Genomic DNA, 22642 nt, shown 5'->3' with positions numbered 1-22642 from the left:
ACTGTGACAGTCGATCTGATAACAGAGACGGCTACTAAGTGACTACTGGTGACCCATTGTGGATACGCTGGACAAAGGGATGATTCATGTCCAGGGTGGGATGGAGCTGAATGGCATAAAATTTCATCATGCTATTCAGAACAGCACACAATTTAAAATTTATGAATTGTTCATTTCTGGAATTTTCCATCTTTTTCCATTTTTCCATGGATGGAATTTTTCCATCCATATTTTCAGACCAGAACTGACTGGGTAATTGGAACCACAGAAAGTGAAACCATGGATCAGGGGGAGCTACTGTAATTTATTTATGAAATATGAAATATGAAAGGATATGCCTTACTAATATTAATGACAAATGAAAATGAAAAGAAACACATTTTGTTTTTTTGCTGAGGAAGATTTGCCCTGAGCTATCTAACATCTGTTGCTAATCTTCTTTTTTTTGCTTGACACTTAGCCCTGAGCTACCATCTATGCCAGTCTTTCTCTATTTTGTATGTGAGTCGCTGTCACAGCATGGCTGACAGGTGGTGTAGGTCTGCACCTGGGATCCGAACCTGTAAACCTGGGCTGCTGAAGCAGAATGCATTGAACTTAACCATGGGGCTGGCCCCCAAAAGAAGCACATTTTGTGCGCCATGTTGCCAGGAATTAAAAAGATTCATTAAATGTTCAACAAAACAGTCACACTTCTACACTTTTGGTGAGAGTGTAAATTGATTACACTTTTTGGAAAGCAATTTGAAATTGCCAAAATATGATACATTCACATCCTTTGATCTTGCAATTCTACCTGTAGGAATCTAACCTAAAGAGGTATTTGCACATATTCAGAATGCTATCTGCCCAAGGACATTTATTGCATCATTACTTGTAAGAGCAAAAATTGGGTGAAAATCCCTAAATGTTCACTAATAGGAAAATAGTTAAATTATGATAGTGTGGGATATTTTTGTTTTTTAAGAAATTTACTTATGTAGCTTTAAAACAAGAATAATTTATATCCATATGTTCTGACATGGAAAGATCTACAAAGTGTATGAATGGCAAATAATTCAACAGTATGTTTAGTGTGATCTCATTATGTAAATAAAACCCAACTGTATATATGCACAAATATGAATTATCAGTTCATAAAAAGGACACGCAACTAGTACTGTTTAAATTGAATCATTTGACTCTTAGAGCATGATCATGTATTGTCTGTATAATTTTAAAATTATACATAGGGGAAAAATTATATATGCTTATATTAAAAATTAGAAACATAAAGAAAGAGAAAGCAGCAGCAAAAAATAATTATCCACAATTTCATCATTCAGAATCAGCAAATGTCAATCTCTTTTCATAGTTTCTTTTATTTTTTTTCTGTACAATTATTTTATATAGTGGAATTATTAGTCTTTTTGAATAGTCTGAATAAGAGGAATTTTCTGAAATAACTGCATATTTAGGATAAATATAATTCATACTTTTTCTTTAAACAGTTTTTTTCCACTAACAGAAGGTAATATGCATACCATTCAAAGTCTCTGTCCGTTTTTGTCAAAAGAAGACAAGAAAGAATTCATTGCTCAATGTATACCTGCCCTTTTGGCCTGGACTAAGGAAGATCTTTGCAGTACTAATGGTTAGTTGCTTGATAATAAATATTTCATTAATTATTGCTTAAGATAAAAGAAGTGTTTCTTAATATCTAAACCCAGTCTAGCAGAGATAAATTGAATTATAGCTGATTTATTCCTAGTTTATATTTTTGCTACATAACAAATTGAGAGTCAGTAGCATGAGTGTCATTGGAGAGTGGGTATTATCATTTTGCAGTACAGAAATGCTACAGCCTTAAGGGAAGATTTACAATCACAAGTACCCTCTAATCATTTCTTTTCCTTCTATAGCTTTTTTAGCTGTGCCTCATTTCTCCCTCGTCAACCAATGGTTGAACATATAAAGGCAAAAGAGGGAATACCTTTTGTTATATTTTAAACTTTTTGGATACTCTGCACTCTATTACTTCATTTGTTTATAACTTAATAAACACTTATGGAGTACTGGCTATGTTCCTTTTGTAGAGAAAACAGACATAAAGTTATATTATGTGATAACTGATGTAGCAAAAAGATGTCCTATGTGTGAAAGTGACAGAAAAGGAGTTGTCCACTCTGCTTTGAGGTGTCAATGGCAATTTCACAAAGAGAAACATTTCAACTGAGTGATGAAGGATAGTTTTGATATGAACATAGTTGGGGAAGAGCAGTGCAGGTACACAAAAACATAAGAGTGTAGATGGTTCAGTTTGGCAATTAAGGTAGAAGGTTGGGAACAAAGGGTGTTAGGATACACAAGAAGATGGATTTTGAGAACTGGCCAGGCACACATCATAAATGCCTGATTTTGTAGGTTAAGGAGTTTAGACTTTAAACGGTAAGCAGAAAGGAGCTATTGGCCCACATTAAGTAGGAGAGTAGTAAGAGTATCACATTTACGTTAGAAAGATTGTTTAGACAGCTGTCTGATGGGGGGGGTGTGAGAGAGAGAGAATGGGGGTAGAAGACCAGATAGGAAGCTATTAGAATAGTCCTACTGAGAGAGAAAGAGAGCTTAAATCAAGGCATAGATGGAACAGAGGACATGGAAATGAAAGAGATTAAGGAAATAGAATTGATGGGCTCTGTGTTTGTATTTCTGGATAGGGTAGATGAAAGTACCATTAGACCTTATAGAAAACCCTATGGCAGACTTGAGGATTGGGAGGAGGATGGGGAAGAAGTATACAGGGATCTGATGTTAAGTTTTAGACACGTTAGGTTAAGGTGGCTATGGAATACATATTCAAATGGAGATTTTTGGTAAGCAATAGGCTATTGACTGGATGGGAATACTACTTTTGAAGTCCACATCATGTAGGTGGTAGTAGTATAATCTATAAATGAGGATGAGCTTATCTAGGGAGAGTGAATGGAATACCAAGGGAACACCAGTACATAGGTTTAAGGGGTATGTGGGTGAAGGGAGACTTGAGAATAAGGACTAAAGATAAAGAAAAGAGCAGAGGAGGAATTTTAGGTAATATTCATCACCTGTGTTAAATGCCACAGAAAGTTAAATAAAATTAGGGACTGAAAAGTGTCCATTGACTTTGGTGTTGTTGGAATGAATAGTGGTGAGAAAATTGAGGCAGATAGTCTGTTCTAGGTGTTTGGTGAAAAGGAATATAGAAAGAGGGTGAAAGCTGGAGATGAATACAAGGTCAGAGTTTGGGAAATATATGTTGTGAGGAGAAGGGGGAATAGAAGATAGAGACAGGGAAGAATAAATGATAGTTCCAAGTGAGAAGATGGGAGCGGAGGGCACATAGGGTGGGATCTAAAGCATAGTTACAAGATAGGACCCTTATGTAGGTGGAGTGACTGTCTTCTGAGACCTGGAAAGGGGAAATGGAGGATGGATGTAGGTGTGGATGTGGAGGGGGTTGGGAACTTCGTGTGTTCTTAATAAGCGCCATGTCTCTTCAGGCTAGGTCATTGAATGAGTGGAAGCTGGATTGTAGATTTTAAGAATGGTAGTGAAAATTTGAAATAGCAGAAGAATAAGATGCCCATCAAAACATTAATCAGAAAGAATTGCCACATGGCACCAAGGGCCAACCAACATCACAAATTTTCATGGCATTAAGCTTTATGGTTGAATTCACCTACGGAGGTAGACTGTGGGATTAGGTTAGGATTTGCTGTTGCGGGATGGGGATGCAGTTGAACTGACTGTGCATAGAGGAAAGGAGTGTCTAAAGGGAATGTAGGTGATTTCTCTAACTCGTTATAACTGAAGGATGGCAGAAAGGAAGAAGGGGCAGGAGATAGGGCTGCAGTGTCACACAGCTGTGTGCTGCTCACCCAGACCAGAAAGACCAGAAGGTGCACAGCTGTGCGGAACCCCAACAGAAGGAGGATTGTGTTTTAGATTTGACAGTCAATTTTATTCTTCCAGCCAAAGTGATGAAACAGAATTAGCTAACAAATACTTTTTAGTTGTTAGAAAATCAGTTATTTCTGATTACATTTGAGCCTCTTCTGTTTGCAAGGAAGGTTGAATACACTATACATTTTTTTTTTCTTTCTTTCTTCCTTGGTTCCCTTTTGCCTACAGGATGAAAACCTAAGTCCTTAGTTTGGCCTGTTAGACGTTTTACCGTCTTACTGCAACTGATCTCTTGAGTTTTACCTCTTTTGCTTCCACCCTGGACCCTGGCGATGCTACAGTCTCATGATTTTTGAATAGTCTATGCTTTTTTACAACTTGGTGCCTTAGCGCTCCATGGAGTGCTCCTTTGCTAGTCTTGTAGACTCTTACTTATCTTTTGACGAATCCTGGTTCAAACACTAATTTTGGGAAGCCTTTTTTGCCTCAATCTAGATGGAGATAGTTGTTTCCTGTTTTGGGCTCCCAATCTTTGTCCATATGATATTCTAATTTGTTTTTGAGGCTGCCAGTACTGCTGGATGAGTCCCTTTAGGGACTAAATTTTGTTCAGCTTTCTCTCCCCAGCATCTAGCAGTGTAACTTGTATTCATTCATTTATTCTTTCTTCCTTTAATCGGTCAAAATAAATGTCTCTGCACAGGCATTGTGCTAGGGGACGTATAGACTGGTAAGACAGACAGACAAGGTTCCTGCTCTCATGGAGCTTACTTTCTAATTGAGGAGATAATAATAAATAAGTAAACGAATATTAGTGCTATAACAGCAACAAACAAATGATATTTGAGAGTAGAGAAATGCAGAGGGGCATACTTTATATACTTGGGCATTTCATAGAGTGGCAGCAATATTTAAGCTGAGAGTTGAAGGATAAGAAGGATCCAGGGATTCTAAAGTGTGAGAACCCCATAAGAGCTTTCCAGACATAGTAGATGCTTATTGAGTGAATGTGCAAATTATGGAACACTGTGTTCTCTTTTTCATCCGTATTTAACTTTGTACTGTAGCTATGGGTTTTTTGTTTTTATTTGGGAGGTGAGTAGCTGAGTAAGTCCTATACTTAAGAAACCAAAATGAAAAACAGCATAGGTTGGTTTAAAGGACAGTATCATTCACTCCCTCCACCCTTCTCTTTTTTGTGCTAGGTGCTGGGTATGGAGACAGGGTCTGCCCTGTGGAGCTTACAAGCTCCTTGGTTGACTCTTTCATATAAACCCTTTTTAAAGTTCTAAACCTGAGCATTTCTCAAGGCAGTTTCTGACCTATCTCAAAGTAGACTTTTTTGTAGTAGCAATACAATTAAAACAAAATTTTTAATTTTCATTTTGAATTTTACTTTAGGAGGTTTTGGACATCTTGCCATTTTCAATTCTTGTCTGCAAACCAGAAGCATAGATGATGAAGAGCTATTACATGGTATATTAAAAATTCTAATATCCTGGAAGAAAGATCATGAAGATATTTTTCTTTTCAGTTGGTAGGTGATACTTTATAGTATGTTTTCCCCCCATATACAATGTGGAGCCAGACTGTGTATCTTAGAGTCACAGTTTTGTAGAGTAAAAGGATGTCAGACATTTAAGTCAGTCTTTTATAAGTATATAAGATTTAAAATAGAATATTTTCAAATTGAATGTCTGTGTAATTATTTAATGCTTTTCTTGTTTTGTTTTGTGTTTGTCTTTATCGTAGTAATCTATCAGAAGTAAGTCCAGAGATACTGGGTGTAAATATAGAAATAATCCGGTTCCTCTCCCTGTTTCTGAAATACTGCTCGTCTCCTTTAGCAGAGAGTGAGTGGGACTTCATCATGTGCTCCATGTTGGCTTGGCTGGAGGTAAATGGACTTGATGTGTCATCACCTCTTGACATCACCTCTTGAGTCTTTGTGTGTATCTCTATGCCAGAACTGTTTACTCATCTTATCCTTGCAGTAATGATTGTGATTATAATTAGCTCCTTTGCAAACATTTAAACACTTTGTAGATGTACTTCACCAGCTACTATTTGACAGAACAGTAAAATGATAGAGATTTAATGTCTACCAGTATCATTTAGTGATGAAATCTCCTAACTGCTATTAAAACGTTCTCTCCATTAGCTCATTCTATTATAATATAATATTTGTAGCACAGCCCTTTCAGGTTTTATCTTTTTGTGAAAGTTTTTTGATCTTTTTGATTTGAATTAAATTATTCTTAAAATGTATTATGTCAGTATTGCCAGAATAATGTGTTAGAGATCAAGCAAATGCAGAGGAAATTAGTGTTCTTTTTATGACCCAAAGCAACCAGATGTGTAAGAATTGTGGGCTTTGACACAGCAAGTCACTCAGGGTTGAACTGGTCTGAATCTCCACTTTGCTTGCTGTTAGCTGTGTGGCTTAGGGTTTCAAACTTGGCTAATTGAGCTTCAGTTTCCTTATTTTAAAAGAACTTAATAATGCCCAATTAGTAGGGCTCCTGAGAGGATTATAGATGTCTTCAATGTATGTATGTCACCTGATAAATCGTAATTGATACTGTTTTCTTTCATAGTTTTAGAAATAAAACAGTATTTCAGAATAAATGGGTTGATTCTGATTCCTAGTATTTAATTTTGAAAAAAAGTTATTTGGATACTAAAATATGTAAATGTCTCCTGAGACTATACACTTCAACAGCTTTTTGTTTTAAGTTTAGAGGAATGAAAGGGACTTCTCTTTATTGCCTTACTTTGTGGTGTTCTGGTAGAAATGTGCTTACCTGTTTCATTTTCGTCCCTTCAGACAACAAGCGAGAATCAAGCACTGTATTCGGTTCCACTTGTACAACTGTTCGCCTGTGTCAGCTGTGATCTGGCCTGCAAGCTCAGTGCTTTTTTTGATTCCACAACTCTGGATACCACTGGCAACCTTCCTGTAAATCTAATCAGTGAATGGAAAGAATTTTTTTCCCAAGGCATCCACAGTTTGCTTTTACCTCTTTTGGTAAATGTTACAGGCAAGTGAAAAAGGGAGTAATATTGAGATTCATTAAAAATGACTTGTTGAAAAATTCAAAACAAAAACTTTGGATTTTTAAGTCAAAGAATACAAAATAGTAAAAGAAAAGAGCCAGAGAGAAAGCTTGGCATCTCAGAAGCATCATATATGCTTCCACTTTACAGACAAGAATTGAAAAAATGGTAAGGTATTCAAAGATCATTGCAAATTAAAGTAATAACAATTCATGTAACATGAATTGATTGTTTATAACTCAAAATCTCTCTCTTTCTTTTTTTAAGGATGAGATAATAGAAGTCGTTAAACAATTGAGATTATCTGAAATATATATTCAGTTCATATTTCTAGTTAGAACTGCTCTAACGTTTGTCAGGTTTTTATTTTATTTTCTTCAATAATATTTGATTGTCTGTGAATCACCCAAGCTGTATTACTCATTTTCTTTTGGGCTGTGCATGTTTCTTCCCTTTTTGTCATCAGGAGAAAGCAAAGATACATCTGAAACATCCTTTCACAATGCAATGCTGAAGCCCATGTGTGAAACATTAACTTATATCCCAAAGGATCAGCTGTTGAGTCACAAACTCCCTGCAAGATTGGTTGCTGGTCAGAAAACAAACTTGCCAGAATATCTGCAGACTTTGTTAAATACGTTGGTGCCATTACTCCTTTTCAGAGCTCGGCCTGTGCAAATTGCTGTTTATCATATGCTATACAAGTAAGAATTCTTCCAACTGAATCAATGTGATGGTGGTCTAAAAAAATAGAAGATATGTGTAGTTTTAACTCTTCGTTGTTAAAAAAAAGTCAAAGTAAAAAACCAAAAATCAAAAAAAGTAAACTTGACCATGCATTTCAATAACAGAGTTGCCAAGTTTTTAACCTTTGGGGTCACTGTTCTGCATACAAAGTTTACATTTAGGTGGTCCTGGCCATATGCAGTTATGTCAGCAACAATCCATTAAAAAATGTGCTCATTACAGAATAAGGATTGGTCTTTCTGCTCTTAACCATGATTCAATAATGAACATTTAATATAAAATAATTTAAAGTAATATTCTAATTTCCAGGTTGATGCCTGAATTACCACAGTATGATCAGGATAATCTAAAGTCATACGGAGATGAAGAAGAAGAACCAGCCCTGTAAGTTTTTAAAATTTGTTTTATTAAATTCTCATAATCCATCTCACTTATAATGACTTTAGAAGACAAGGCAACATAAAAACTCTAAATTCAGAGTTTATATTCATTCAACAGATCTTTTAAAATTATCTGTGAGATAAAAATGAAATCTAGAGTTTGTCCAAAAAGATTATTCTCTCTTAATTGTTCCTAAATCATATTTTCCATTTGCTACTATTTAGTAAAACTTTCTTTGTCCACATGGTAGCTGTAGAAAAAGTAGATCAAATCAAATATCTATTGAGTACCCACTTTGTGCAAAGTATTAGTTAAATGCAGAGGGGAGAATAGAGTGTTTAGTAAACCTTCTTTTTCTTAAGGAGCTTGCAATCTGATACAGACAATATTACCCTGTAATAGAAGACAGTGGATGACAAGTGCTAAGAAAAAGGGTAGATAGCATGTTATGGGGGCACACTGCTGTGCACCAGGCAGGGAGGACTTTCTCTTGAGGAAAAGACATTCATGCTGGACCTTTAGGGTTAGGTAGCATTTCACCAGGCAGGGAAGACAGTAAAAGTTAAGGGAACACCATGTGCAAAGGCACGGGGGCAGGAATGTTCAGGATGTGCTTGGGGAAATTGAGTAGTCACCTCTTAACATATTTTTTTATTGTCTATATGTTCTTCCACTGGAATGTAAGCTCTGTGAAGAAAGGAATTTTTGTCTCTTGTTCTCAACTATACTCACAGCACCCAGGGTGGTTCCTGGCCTAAGGCAGACACATGAGTAGTGCTCATTTGTTGAATAAGAGAATAAATGAACAAATATGTGTGAAGTAGGTGGGAAGGGACAGTGGAAGATAAAGCTGGGAGGGTACTTAAGATAATGAAGGCCTTACAAATGACTTCCTTTTAGGGTTTAGGGCATCATTTGGTAAAAGATGGGATACCGCCAGCTGATTGTGGCAATAGTATGAAGCATAAATTGTACAAAGAAGCAAGCAGAGGTAGAGACCGTTCTAAAAGTTATAATGGTGCATGGAGGGCAGAGTGGAAAGTGGAGAGAGATCTGACCTAGTATTTGTAAGATCTAGTGACTGTTGGTATGGGATAGAGAGGGGTTGGTAGGTGAGATGGTGGTGTTGAAGGTAAAAACCTAAGGGCAGAAGCTGGAAGAACACTATGTTTATGGGCCCAGAGAGGGACGTGACAAGGGAGGAAAGATCACAGAGGTGAAGGGAGAGCACCAAGAAGTGTCCTAGAGAACAGAATTTGACAGATTTATGCAAGTATTTCACTTTTTGAGAATCTCTTAAGTTCACCTTAAAGTGTTGATGAGTGCAATAGTTTAGTAAACAGGAAATTTAACTTACGCTGTCATGAATTAATGCAAATGTTAAATTTGCTTTCCTGAAAAGACAGTCTTATGATCTCTTTACCCGTCACCGGATGATAAAGGACCTGGTAGGACTTGGTACCCCTCATCATTCCCGACTGGCTGAGGGGCTCTAGACCAATTGTTTAGCTTCTCTGAGTGTGTGATATTTTTCCATAGATATTTTCTTTCCTTTAAGTGCTAACTTCTAGAGTCTATATTCTTAAAGCGTATTATGTATATTTAGTATATATAAATATAAAACCTATATCCAAAATCTTTTTGTTATATATTATATACTTTTTAATATTTATATTTTATATATTCATAAATATAAAAATATATACCTATACAATACATATTTTGTGTATATTATATATATTTATATAACATTTTATGTCTTAGAGATTCTATAATTGCCATTATTTGAAATTAGGAGTTAGAATCGAATCTATAAAGGGGGACTTTTAAAATGGTTTTTGGAAAACAGAGAAAGATTTTTCTTAAATGCTTGAAGTTTATACATGCTATCAATTTGTTAAGGGATGAGTTATGAAGAAAATTGTGGTGTTTAATCGTTGATTCTCAGGTCACCACCGGCAGCACTGATGTCTCTTCTTAGCACGCAAGAGGACTTACTAGAAAATGTTTTGGGGTGTATTCCCGTTGGACAGATAGTTACTATTAAGCCACTGAGTGAAGACTTCTGTTATGTTCTGGGATACCTCCTCACTTGGAAATTAATACTTACTTTCTTCAAAGCCGCTTCATCTCAGGTAAATAAATATGTGACAGCTTTTGACAGTTCTGTCATATATGTGTTTTTCTATTAGTATCCTAAACCCCTTCTTTTCCCCTCCTTTTGAGAAAAAAGAGAAAAGCCTCACGTTTTAATCTAATCTTATCTGGCTAACTTCAAACGTTTTGCTAAATTTAGTTCTGTCCTTTCTTCCTCACTCTCACAGCTATTTACACGCACACACATTTTTGCACAAGTATTAATCTTTGGAATGTACCTGGATTAAGTTTTTTCTGATTGTAGCCACCAAGTCCTTTTATCGCAAGAAACAAGATTTGTAGTACACGATTTGTACTACCGTAATATAATTTCAAAAAAAATGGATTTTGCTATTTTTTTTCTTTGGTCAACTTCTGACTGTTATGGGAGATTTCACTTAATACATCATTGAAAATTTACCTTATTTGAAAATCAGTATTTAGAGAAAGATCTGTGAAAGATTACCTGTGTAATTCACACTATTATCTCTAAATGTTGAAAATATCCTATAATAATAATTTTGTCTCAATTATTCTAGCAGCCACTAGATGTCTCTGTTGTCTCATGTTTAGGAAGAAAGATGTTAGTGTCCAGGAAGGAAGCTAGAAAAATCTACTCCAGTTTTTTTTTCTTCTTTTAGGCAGGTCCCCACTTAAAAAATTTCAATCAAACTTTGAATCATTTTAATAAAGTCTGTGGCTTCTTAGAGTTAGTTTCTCACTTGGTATTTAAAGTGTGACTAAATATCATGGCATTCATTTCCAAGTGTGATTTTTCCAGAATTCTTAAACTCTAATTTATCTCATTGCTAATAACCCATACCTTGGTACAAATATATCAGTGTATGCATTTTTGCATTTTTATATAAAGGGGAAAATCAAATCACAGAGGCAACATTGATTTAGCTGTTTCAAGAGTGTTGAGCTTTTATGTTCGTTTCCTTTTTTTTTTCTTTCCTGAGGAAGATTAGCCCTGAGCTAACATCTGCTGCCAATCCTCCTCTTTTTTGCTGAGGAAGACTGGCCCTGAGCTAACATCCATGCCCATCTTCCTCTACTTTCTATGTGGGACGCCTTCCACAGCATGGCTTGACAAGTGGTGCATAGGTCTGCACCTGGGATCTGAACTGGCGAACCCCGGGCCGCCGAAGCAGAAGGTGCGAACTTGACTGCTGTGCCACCAGGCCAGCCCCAATGTTCGTTTCTTAAAATATTGTTGATATCTGAAAAATTGCAGGAAATTGAGGCATCCATTATGTATGAGAATTTTGTTCTTGTCATCTTATATTCAGAAATTAGGAAAATGGCCATGCATCATCTTTATTAAACTAGAGTGAGGGAGGGGCTTGCAAAGAATTATACAGCAGTGTTTATTGAGGCTGTCAATTGAACTGAGCTATGGACTTGTAAATCAGAATAACCCACTAAATAACACTAATTAGATGAATCCTGAAACGGAATTTTTTAAAAAAACTTTAATCAGTCCTAAATCTAGATTATTTTAACTTTCTTTTGAAAAAAACTCCTGGTGAATCAGATGGAACTGTGTGTGTTTGTGTTGTAGCTTTTTGTTTGTGCCATCGAGTCGATTCCGACTCCTAGTGACCCTGTGTACAGCAGAGTGGAGTCCTGCCTAGTTGTTTTGTGCCATCCTCTCACCTTCCAGCACTGCATCAGACAATGCTCTGCTGCTATTCAGAGTTTTCATGGCCAGTACTTTTGGAAGTGGGTGGCCAGGTCCTTCTTCTTAGTTTGTCTTAGTCTGGAAGCTCTGCTAAAACCTGTCCCTCCTGGGTGACCCTGCTGGTGTTTGAAATCCTAGTGGCAGAGCTTTCAGCAACACGCAGCTGCCACAGTCTGACAACCAACAGACAGATGGTGTGGTTCCCCGACTGGGAAGTGAATGTGGGCTGCCGCAATGAAAGTGTCAAGTCTTCACCCTTAGACAACCAGGTTATAGCTTTACTGAGATATATTTCACTACTATCAAATTTACTTATTTGAAGTGTACAGTTTGGTGTTTCTAGTATATTCACAGAGTTGTGCAATTGTTGCCGCTCTCTAATTTTAGAACATTTTCAACACCTGAAAAAGAAACCATTACCCATTTGTAATCACTTCCCATTTCCTCTTAAACCCTCCAGGCCCCTTGCAACCACTACTCTTTGTTCTATCTCTGTAGGTTTGCCTTTTGTGGACGTTTTACATATGTAGTCTTTTTGTCTGGCATATCTCACTCAGCGTAATGGTTTCAAGACTCATTCCTGTTGTAGCATGTATCAGTAGTGCATTCCTTTTTATGGCTGAATAATATTCCATTGTATGAATATGCCACATTTTGTTTGTCGATTCATCTATTGATGGACTTTTAAGTTGTTTTCACTTTTTGGCTATTGTGAATAAAGCTGCTGTGAACATTTGTTTATAAATTTTTGTGTGGACATATGTTTTCATCTTTCTTATATTGTATACGTAGGAGTGGGAGTGCTGGTAATAATATACATGTGTTTTTAAAAGCCCATTGATATGTATGATTAATTTTTTTTTAAATTCTTGCCTTCCAACTTTTTATTTTGAAAAAAATTCAAATTTACTGAGAGGTTGGAAGAATAATTCAATGAGAAGTCATATACCCTTTTCCTGGAGTCACAAATTTTTAACATGTTGCTACATTTGCACGTGCTTTCTCTGTAATTTCTTTTTTCTGCTGATCTGTTTGAAAATAAATTGCAGACGTCATGATGCTTTACCAAAAGTATTTAAACATATGTCTCCTGAGAACAAGGATGTGTTTCTGCATAAGTATAATATAATTGTTACCCTGAAATTTAATTTTGATGCAATAATGTGGTCTAATCTGTATTCAGATTTCCCCAGTTGTCCCAGTAGAGTCCTTTATAGTTTTATTTTCTTCTCTATTGAGGATTCACTAAAGGATCATGTTTGCATTTGTTTGTCAGTTTCTTTAGCCACTAATTCCCCTACCTCTCCTTTCTTTCTTGTCATTCACCAGGTCAGTTATTTTGTAGACTGTCTACAATTTGGATTTGTCTGATTGTTTCCTCATGATTGGATTCTGGTTAATTTTTAGCAAGAGTACTTACTGCACAGTGTATTACTGCACATGTGTCCTCAGTGTATTACCTCAGGAGGCACAGAATATCAGTGTGTCCTTTTATTATGTTCAGTTTGGTTACTCGGTAAAGGTAGTGTTCTCCAGATTTCTCCATTGTAAAGGTACTTTGATCAACATATTTTAAGGATCAGTTCCAATTCCTATGGCTTGATCCTTGTAGTTGAGCATTCATTGTGTTGAGAAAATGGTGTCTTTCTACTCTGAGGAGATGCGTGATATAGTGGAAGAAATCATTTTAAACCAGGACAAATATCAAAGAGCTGCAAAGTAAATGTGAACAAATGAAAACTTGGTTGTTGAAGGGCAAGGAGTTGTAAAGCACAGGTCTCACACAGATGCCTATAGTGCCCCCAGTGGTGCCAAATTTTCTTGTTTTTTTTTAAAAAAGCCAGAGGGGCCCAGCCCCGTGGCCAAGTGGTTAAGTTCGTGTGCTCTGCTTCGGCGGCCCAGAGTTTTGCCAGTTCAAATCCTGGGTGTGGACATGGCACCGCTCATCGAGCCATGCTGAGGGGGCATCCCACGTGCCACAACTAGAAGGACCCACAACTAAAAATACACAACTATGTACTGGGGGACTTTGGGAGAAAAAGGAAAAATAAAATCCTTGGAAAAGAAAAAACCCAGAAACGCATGTTTTTATGTGAAATTTCCTGATTTACAAAACAACTGTGAGAAGACCCCCAAGACATTTTAGACTGCCAGTTTGTGCCCTCTGTCCTAGAGGGATGCTGGAGTGATCACTATAGGGTGGGGTCAGCCATGAAAATAAGATTAGTTTTAAGCCAGATTTTGAAAGATTAAGGACTATGGTGTGGAAGGAATGTGTGGAAGACTTGGGAGGAGAGTGAGGGGGCCTGTCCCATGGCCAGGTGGTTAGGTTCACACGCTCTGCTTCAGCAGCCCAGGGTGTGGACCTACACAACACTCATCGAGCCATGCTGTGGTGGCATCCCACACAGAAGAACTAGGATGATCTACAACTAGGATATACACCTATGTACTGGGGCTTTGGGTAGGAAAAAAAAAAAAAGAGGAAGATTAGCAACAGATGTTAGCTCAGGGCCAGTCTTCCTCACTCAAAAAAAAAAGAAAAAGTAAGTGAATCATCTGGAAGATTCCAAGAATAATTTTCTTGGTTCAGAGACTCCAAGTAGAGGTGAACTTATTAAGAGGGAGACAGTTTGGAAAGATGTTAGAAGCATATGCCTAATAATGAGGGGATAGTGAAACATCTGCTGGTTTATGAGGAAATGGAACGGTGCCATCAAGTGGCACATGTGGAAAGTAAGAATGTGGCATATATTTTGTAGGACTTTTCCATGTAATTCTGAATGTTCAAGTTAATGCATTTTTTATTGTGTTCTTATACAAGCTGTTATACTCTGGTTTGTTCTTATCTTGGTTTAATTGAGTTTACTAACAAATGCTTTGCTGTCCACTAGCTTCGGGCTCTGTATTCGATGTACCTTCGGAAAACAAAGAGTTTGAATAAATTGCTCTATCACCTGTTCAGGCTTATGCCAGAAAACCCGACCTATGCAGAGACAGCTATTGAGCTTTCCAATAAGGACCCTAAGACATTCTTTACTGAAGAGCTTCAGTTGAGTATTAGAGGTCAGTAAAATCTGTGTTTGTGTTCTGTTGGAGCCTAGGTTCAGACTAGGGTGTGGAGACTAACCCCAAATGTGGGTCCTGGCTATGAGAATGTTAAGTGCATGATTTTCCATATTTCTCTAAATAGGACGCATAATTAGATCTTGCAGATACGGTTGTTGAGAATTTAGTAAATTTTTGAAGCCCAGCTTGTTGAGACTGTTATATTTTACACTGTAAACAAATATTTGCTATGTGATAATGTTTTATAGACCTGTAAATAGGTAGTCTTTGTTTGGGGAAACAAAGAAGAGTACAATTTATTTCCTTTGCTCTGGGAGCTCACATTTTAGCAGAGGGGCTAGACATACATGCATCTAGCTGTACTCTGGTATTATAAGTGATTTCCTAGGAATCAGAATTTTTTAAATGCCTCAGAGATCTGAGGATGGGACTGCGTCTTGTGAGTGTTGAGGGGGTATTCTAGAACTTTTGCATAATGCTTCAGTGACCTCTGGGGAAAGTAAAGGAGGCCAAACTCCTTTTCATTATTTTTAAGATTAAAAATCTTTGATTTTTCCTCCTTTTAAAAATATGTGTTCCATTTTATTTGCAATCTTTAACATGAAATATAGAATGCTATTTCTAGGCAGATTTTTCAGTGTCAGTTGGGATCTTCATTCTTTGTATTTCATTCTGCCATTCTGAATGGTTCATTTTGAATGTGTGGGAGAAAGCTAATACTCTGGTTTCGTTGATGTGTCTTTTTTTATGAACTCTAGCACTAATGTTGAGGAATTGAAAATGATTTTCTAAGGAAAATACTAATATTAGTCAGTATTCTGTGTAAGAAATACGTTACTAACTAAGAATTTCCTTTTTCCTCAGAAACAGCAACTCTTCCATACCATATTCCCCACTTGGCTTGTTCAGTCTATCATATGACATTAAAGGACTTGCCCGCCATGGTTAGGCTGTGGTGGAATAGTAGTGAGAAGCGTGTTTTCAATATTGTAGATAGATTTACAAGCAAGTATGTCAGCAATGTTCTTTCTTTCCAAGAAATATCTTCTGTGCAAACAAGTACACAACTATTTAATGGCATGACGGTTAGTATCGTCTTGAATTTTTTTCTAGAAAAGTTGTTTGAATATTGGTTATGTCTGTCATTTATAGTGAGTATCATCACAATTGTAGCCCTTGGTTTAGAATTTACAGAAATTGCTTACGTTATTTTCCAATTTTGTGCATCAAATCTTAATAATAATGTATAGATTGAAACAATGGTATAATTTCGTTTACTCCCCATCAAATAGTTTTTGAACATTCATTAGTTCATTCAAAATATATATTGGAATGCCTCAGTCATCGGTGTGCCAGTCATCTGGGAAATGAACAGTTTAGTAGAGCAGATTCCTGTCCTGTAATAATGTACAATCTAATAAAGAGAAAAGAGCGATACAATATTTTTTGTGTTGGAAACTGGAAAATGGCACATTAAGAGGGAGAGTGCTCTGTGATTAGAATGGGAAGGGTCATCTGCTGAGGGGCTCAGTACACTTGGGAGGAAGATGACTTTGACGTGGGCAGGATTTTGTCATGGGGAAAATGAGGGACAGGCATTTAATAGAGAGAAAACAGTATGGCAAAAGCAAAAAGCATGGAGATGAGAATGTAATTTCTATGACTACCCAAGAAATGTTGAATAACCCAGTACTCATGTAGGGTAGGACTCCTGAAGGTGAATAGTCAGAGAACAAACAGCTTCTATGATGAATTAGGCCTGGATTGGGAAGGGCCTCAAATAGTCTGAAATATTTGGTCCTATTGAGCCACTCAAAGTTGTCCTTTTAGGCGGTGACACAGTTGGAGTTATAATCTGTGACACCGCCCTGACTACAGTAGACAGCATGGGCTGCTGGCATGGAGCTGGGGTTCAGATGAATAGCTAGGGGAGACTCTTGGTGTACACATTATGAGCAATGAGCAGGGCCTCAGTGAAGCAGTATCAGTGGGAATGTAAAAGGGGAGAATGTGATGAATTTTGTGGTGATTTATCCAAACTTGGAACTAGTTAATATCTGGGATGAGGTAAAAGGAGAAATTTAAGGTGATGCTATGGTTTTCAACTTGGAAATAGGAGAGTCAGAAGAATAAATTTGTAAAGGATTATAATTTGTGTTTTATGATGAGTTTGCAATGCTAGTAAAAAAACCACAACCAGGTGTAAATATTTTGGCTGTCGATGGTTGGCTCTGAGGTTCAAGAGAATTCTGTGGTAGGGAAAGACTTGGGAGACATTGACTGCAGTGATATTTGATACCCTGGGTGTGAAAGACAAGGAGTGATTAATAACCCATTCTCTCATTTGTCTATTCAAAAACTAACTATTATGTGATGAGCCTAATATAAGAACTCATACTTTTTTTATGAGCAGTGTATTTCTTTTAAAACAAATTTTGAGTGTCATAAAATCACTATAAAAGGTATCAGATATCTAAACTTATTTCTTAAATATCTCATGTCAAATAAGTGAATGAGTTTATCTGCATTTTTTTTGAATGAAGACTTTGGCTGCTAATAATCAACCTCTCAAGATGTTTTTTATCAAAGAAAGGAAAGAAATTTGGCAAAAAAAAAAATTACCTTTCATGTATTGCAGGTTAAAGCTCGAGCCACAACTCGAGAAGTCATGGCGACTTACACCATTGAGGACATAGTCATTGAACTTATAATACAGCTGCCCTCAAATTACCCACTGGGGTCAATAACAGTGGAAAGTGGGAAAAGAGTGGGAGTGGCTGTTCAGCAGTGGCGGAATTGGATGCTGCAGTTAAGCACTTATCTTACCCATCAAGTACGTTTCTGCGCACACATTTGGTTTTCCAAACTAGAGAGAGAGACTGCTGATCGACTATTTGAAAAGGCAGTAAAACAGAAACTATATCCCTTCTGCTGAAGGTAGAAATAGATGTTATATTCCTTGGAGAAACACAGATATATGCCTAAATGACTTCAACCTGCCAAGCTGTTTTGATTTTTAAGGCTCTGCAGTTTTTTTCTGGTGTTTGAGAGGAATTGACTACTTCACTGACATTGTAGATGATATAGAACAATGCGTGGTATTAAGGAAATAATTTGAAAGGGAATCTTTTTGTGAGATACTGGACAGATGAATACCTTCTAAGCTACTTTTAATTTTATATTTCAACTCTCCTTCTGTGGTTGGAGAAATCGCAGTACTTTCAAAGACCTTTGCCTTTAAAACAGTTTGTAAATCTTCTCTAATTTTGTTTGTACATTCTGGTGTATCTCAGGCATTTTACAGTAAAAATTATTTTAAAACAAATATATTTACTAATATTATAGAGCTGGAACAAATCAGCAGTTGAGGAGGTGGAATAAATAATTTCGTCATTTTTAGTTAAAAATTTGGAGAACTGATCTAAATGATTTCATTATTTAAAAAGTTTCATCAAGCAACAAGCTGAGACTAAAAAATTTGAAGTATTGGTGCAGAAGCCTTTCTTTCAAGTCTGTCTTTAATGGAGAAAAATTATATTCTGGCTCCTAAAACTTGGGAGGTCATTTTAAAAGCTAGCATTCATAAAACTTAGGAGATGTGAATACAGCCAAGCAGATTCTCTTCTCTCCAGAATATAATTCAACTTTAAAATTTGTGAAATTGAATAAAAATGACTAATTGGTGGTCTTTAGTGTATGTTGACTCTCTTTTTTCTTCTTGTTAACAGAATGGAAGTATTATGGAAGGCTTAGCTTTATGGAAAAATAATGTAGACAAACGTTTTGAGGGTGTTGAAGATTGCATGATCTGTTTCTCCGTCATTCATGGTTTCAACTATTCTCTTCCTAAAAAAGCCTGTAGAACGTGCAAGAAAAAGTTCCATTCAGCCTGCTTGGTAAGTGTAAAGAGAAATTAACTTACTTATATTTTATGTATATTATGTATGTATGATGTCTAACTTTGGAAAAGAAAACAATGAATGTTAAACTCTTAATTGTAGTTAATGGGACACATATTAAAAAATGATTTTTCAAAATAATTAGTAATTTACCGAGAGTGGTAGCATCAAAGCACTTTAATAAATGGATGCTTCTAATATAACTCTCAGCACTGAAAAAAATATGGTCTTGTCAGAGCTAGGTCATAAAGGAGACTGAAAGAATTGGAACAGGGAGCCATCTGACATCAGAGCCTTTTGCTCTTTTTAAACATCATATTGAAGAGAAGGTCACTCTATGTTCAGTTGTTTTGCAGGAGGTCTTCCTTACACAGCTTGGTGGTTGTGTGTATGAGCCTAAGTACCAAGAATCATACTGTAACCTTTGGAAGTAATACTGAGTTGTGTTGATTTTAGAGATAAATGGAGGGAACAAAAATGTCAGTATTCTCCCTTTTTTTTACTTTATTATTTTAAGGTTACTTTAGATGTTTATGTAAAATGACAGCTTTAAAAAGGTCTTTTAACATTTCAAACCTTTTCTTTTTCAGTACAAATGGTTTACGTCTAGCAACAAATCTACTTGTCCACTCTGTCGTGAGACCTTTTTCTGAGTTTTTTTTTTTCACCATTGGAAGTGGTTCCTGAAGTAAATCAAGCAAAGGCAGTGGATTGGATCCATCTTAAAGTGTTGATGTGAGGAGGCCAGTGAGCATTACTTTTAAATAGAATCTTCTCTGGAAAATTATTTTGGTTAATGTAATGATCCCAAAATCAGGTTTACGTATCTTTAGATTGCTTTGTAAATGTTTGGAAACCTTTTCTTTTACATAAGAATATTACATATTTGAGAGAATATTTATATTAATAGTTTAATCTCTTTGTATATTAAAAAATAAATATGGAAAAACCCTAAATGACATAATTAGAATTTGTGAAAGCATTGTACAACTGTATTATACTAATAAACCCATTCAGTTTATTGATCTATGTTCTAGAACAGTCCAAGTGAGGCAAATGAATTGAGAGAGTTGATTTACATCTATAGATATTTTAAGACTTATTTATTAGTTATGACAACAGAATTAATGAGTATTCTGATATTTGTAGATTATTTTAATGATAAAAATGACAGTATAGCTTATCTTAAGCTATTTGAAGCATGCTCTGAAGTCTTATATAAAAGAGTGCAAACTGAACTTTAAGGTGCCTCTATTTATCAAGGGTTATGAAATCCAGAAAATTAAATTCATGACACTGACCTTGTGCTGTGGAAGAAGAATTTCCATATGTTAGTGAAATTTGAATTGCAAACTTGTCAGTGAATTTATTACTCAGTTTGAGTGAGTCTCCAGAGGGTGAGAATTTGAGAGAAACAGGATTTAGATTATTTTATTCACGAAGCAGAGAGCTAGTTATTCCTCTATTGAGAGGGAAGAAATAAATGAGTATTTCTGAAACTTAAGATTAGTGGAAAGAACAAAAAATTTAAAAATGTAGGAAACTTTCAATTTTGTAAGCAAATTTTACTATTCTTACTGGCCAAAATTACGCTAAATTAGAGATTTGAAGGAACTAATTTTTTCTAGCCTTCAGAAGTGAAAGTTAGGAATTTTAGTACTAAGTAAAATTGAGTATAACAGGCTGAAGTGGAGTAGGTGAAGACCTGCCTTTTCCCACAGCACTATTACCTTTAAAAATTGTGCCCAAAATTTAAAAGAGTAGAATTTTGGAACTTGGAGTCATTTTACTGCAGTCTTCCATTACATCGGGAATACTAGCATACCTAATAGCAAGGTTATTTCAGAGATCAGCTAATCACCTCTGTTGCAAATGTTTAATTGGCAAAAAGCAACTCATGTTAAATAAAATTACTGGTTACCATCAACTGGGTAAAATGGTTATTATTGAAATAGTATGAATGTGGTCAGAATATTGTAGTCGAGAGTGAAATATTCTGTGTGAGTTACAAATCTCTTGAGTTGTATTTGTAGATGCAGTGTTGTACCCAGTTTTGTCTGTCTCCTAAATTTTTCTCTGTGGTATTTATTATCTTCTAGCCTTGGAGGCTCAAGGAGTCAGTAAGTTAAGTACAGATAGCAAAATTCTACCTCTTCTTAACCCCTTTCTTAAAATATTGTCTATCTTTCTATGTCTCTCTCTGACATAGTAATCCCAAAGGATTGTGTTACTCCTCTGTGAAGGTTACACACTTTTCCTTTAAAAATGGTTTTATAATAAGACTTTGTTTATAGCTTTTCCAATGTTCGTACTTCTTGGTTTCCGATCCAAACACCAAGTAGAAAAGACAAGGGAATAATGGAGCATTGTTTTTCCGCAGTAGTAGTAGGGCATCTTGATCTTGGTGAAACACTGTAATTAAGTGGGATACCTACTCTTCATACTTAGGACTCTTAACACATTTCTTTGAGACTTGTAAATAAATGTAAAGCTTGTTAGTGTTTATATGCTAAAGAAAAAGCTCTCCAAAATAAGACTGAAATTCAGAATACCACCTTAATGAAAGTTTTATTTATATAGCTTTGACAACACTAGATAACATCCCTTAAAATTCTAGCATAAGGACATTTTAAAATTGCATGAGAGTGAAAGCCCACTTGCAAAATTATTAATTTAAAACCCCAATGTAAATTGCAAATTTTAGAATTTATTTTTTACTCTTATTTATCATATGCTCTAATGTATGTACATAAATTTCTGTGGCTTAAATGATTAATGTTGTTACTTGCTAAGTTTTTGTGGTGTGAATAATTAATGTTATTATTTGATTGTTATACCATATGTGCCCATTAAAATTCTTTTTAATTATAAAATATTTCAAATATACAGAATAATAATAATATATTAATGCCCTTGTACTCTTCACAAACTATTTTGCCATATTTGCTTCTAATTTTTAAAGAAATAAAATGTTACTCTTTTGTACTCCTCCCTGACGCCATCTCCTCCTTCCCCACCAAGAGCTAACCTACTATTCTGAAGTTGGTGTGACGCCTTCCTATTTAAGATTTTATCCTTTGCCATATGTTTGTATCCATAAATAATATATAGCAGTTTTTAAAAAATTATATTTGTGATGTCCTATTGCATGTAATCTTTTATAACTTGTTTTTTCACTCTACATAACTGCTGTTTAGTATCATATCAGTTTACTTACCAATTCCCCTACTAATGGTCATTTCAATTGTTATTTTTTGCCATTTTCAACAGTGCTGCATGTGTACATTCTTGGTAGTGTTTTCTCATGCAAATGTGCTGTAAATTCTGGACATATGCCCCCAAATGGAATTTCAGGTAGTAGATGCATATATGCTCTGTGACTTCAGATCTTGTCAAATTGCTCTCCACAGCGGTGTGCATGTTTGCACTCCCAACGGCAGTGTAAGAGAAGTCTGATTTTCCTATCTTATCACCAGCACTTAGTCTTACCAGACTTTTTAAGTTTTCCAATCAGAGCTGTGAAATAGTAGCTCTTCAGTTTAATTTATATTTCCCTATCAGGAATCTTAGCTTCATTTCATATATTTATTGGTCATTATTTTGTGAATTTATCTATTTGCCTATTTTTCTCTGAGATTATTTGTATTCTTATGATCATAATGCTTTATCTGTTACAGGGCTTTCTTCTCGTATGTGGCTTGACTTTAACATGGTCTGTAGGTGTCTTTAATTGTACAGAATTTTTCAT

General features: G+C 35.8%; 1 protein-coding gene across 2 annotated transcripts in view; it reads left to right on the top strand.

Annotated features, from left to right (window-relative positions):
- The window catches only part of LTN1 (listerin E3 ubiquitin protein ligase 1), a 54535-nt gene extending 33714 nt beyond the window's left edge, over positions 1 to 20821 (top strand). Inside the window, exons 19-30 of one of the 2 annotated variants that reach the window (XM_001915192.6) lie at positions 1491 to 1633; positions 5323 to 5458; positions 5674 to 5818; positions 6749 to 6962; positions 7445 to 7682; positions 8035 to 8109; positions 10055 to 10241; positions 14821 to 14992; positions 15860 to 16080; positions 17634 to 17828; positions 18724 to 18891; positions 19485 to 20821. In XM_001915192.6, coding sequence (XP_001915227.4) covers positions 1491 to 1633; positions 5323 to 5458; positions 5674 to 5818; positions 6749 to 6962; positions 7445 to 7682; positions 8035 to 8109; positions 10055 to 10241; positions 14821 to 14992; positions 15860 to 16080; positions 17634 to 17828; positions 18724 to 18891; positions 19485 to 19547 — 1957 coding nt within the window. In that variant the 3' untranslated portion in view covers positions 19548 to 20821. Of the gene's footprint in view, positions 1 to 1490; positions 1634 to 5322; positions 5459 to 5673; positions 5819 to 6748; positions 6963 to 7444; positions 7683 to 8034; positions 8110 to 10054; positions 10242 to 11208; positions 11400 to 14820; positions 14993 to 15859; positions 16081 to 17633; positions 17829 to 18723; positions 18892 to 19484 lie in introns of those variants that run through there. The other variant, XM_070252068.1, reaches the window with a different exon arrangement.
- The last annotated feature ends 1821 nt before the right edge of the window (positions 20822 to 22642 follow it).

This window comes from Equus caballus, chromosome 26, assembly GCF_041296265.1.
Source record: "Equus caballus isolate H_3958 breed thoroughbred chromosome 26, TB-T2T, whole genome shotgun sequence".
Taxonomy (NCBI): domain Eukaryota; kingdom Metazoa; phylum Chordata; class Mammalia; order Perissodactyla; family Equidae; genus Equus; species Equus caballus.
This window is presented reverse-complemented; position numbering and strand designations above follow the sequence as displayed.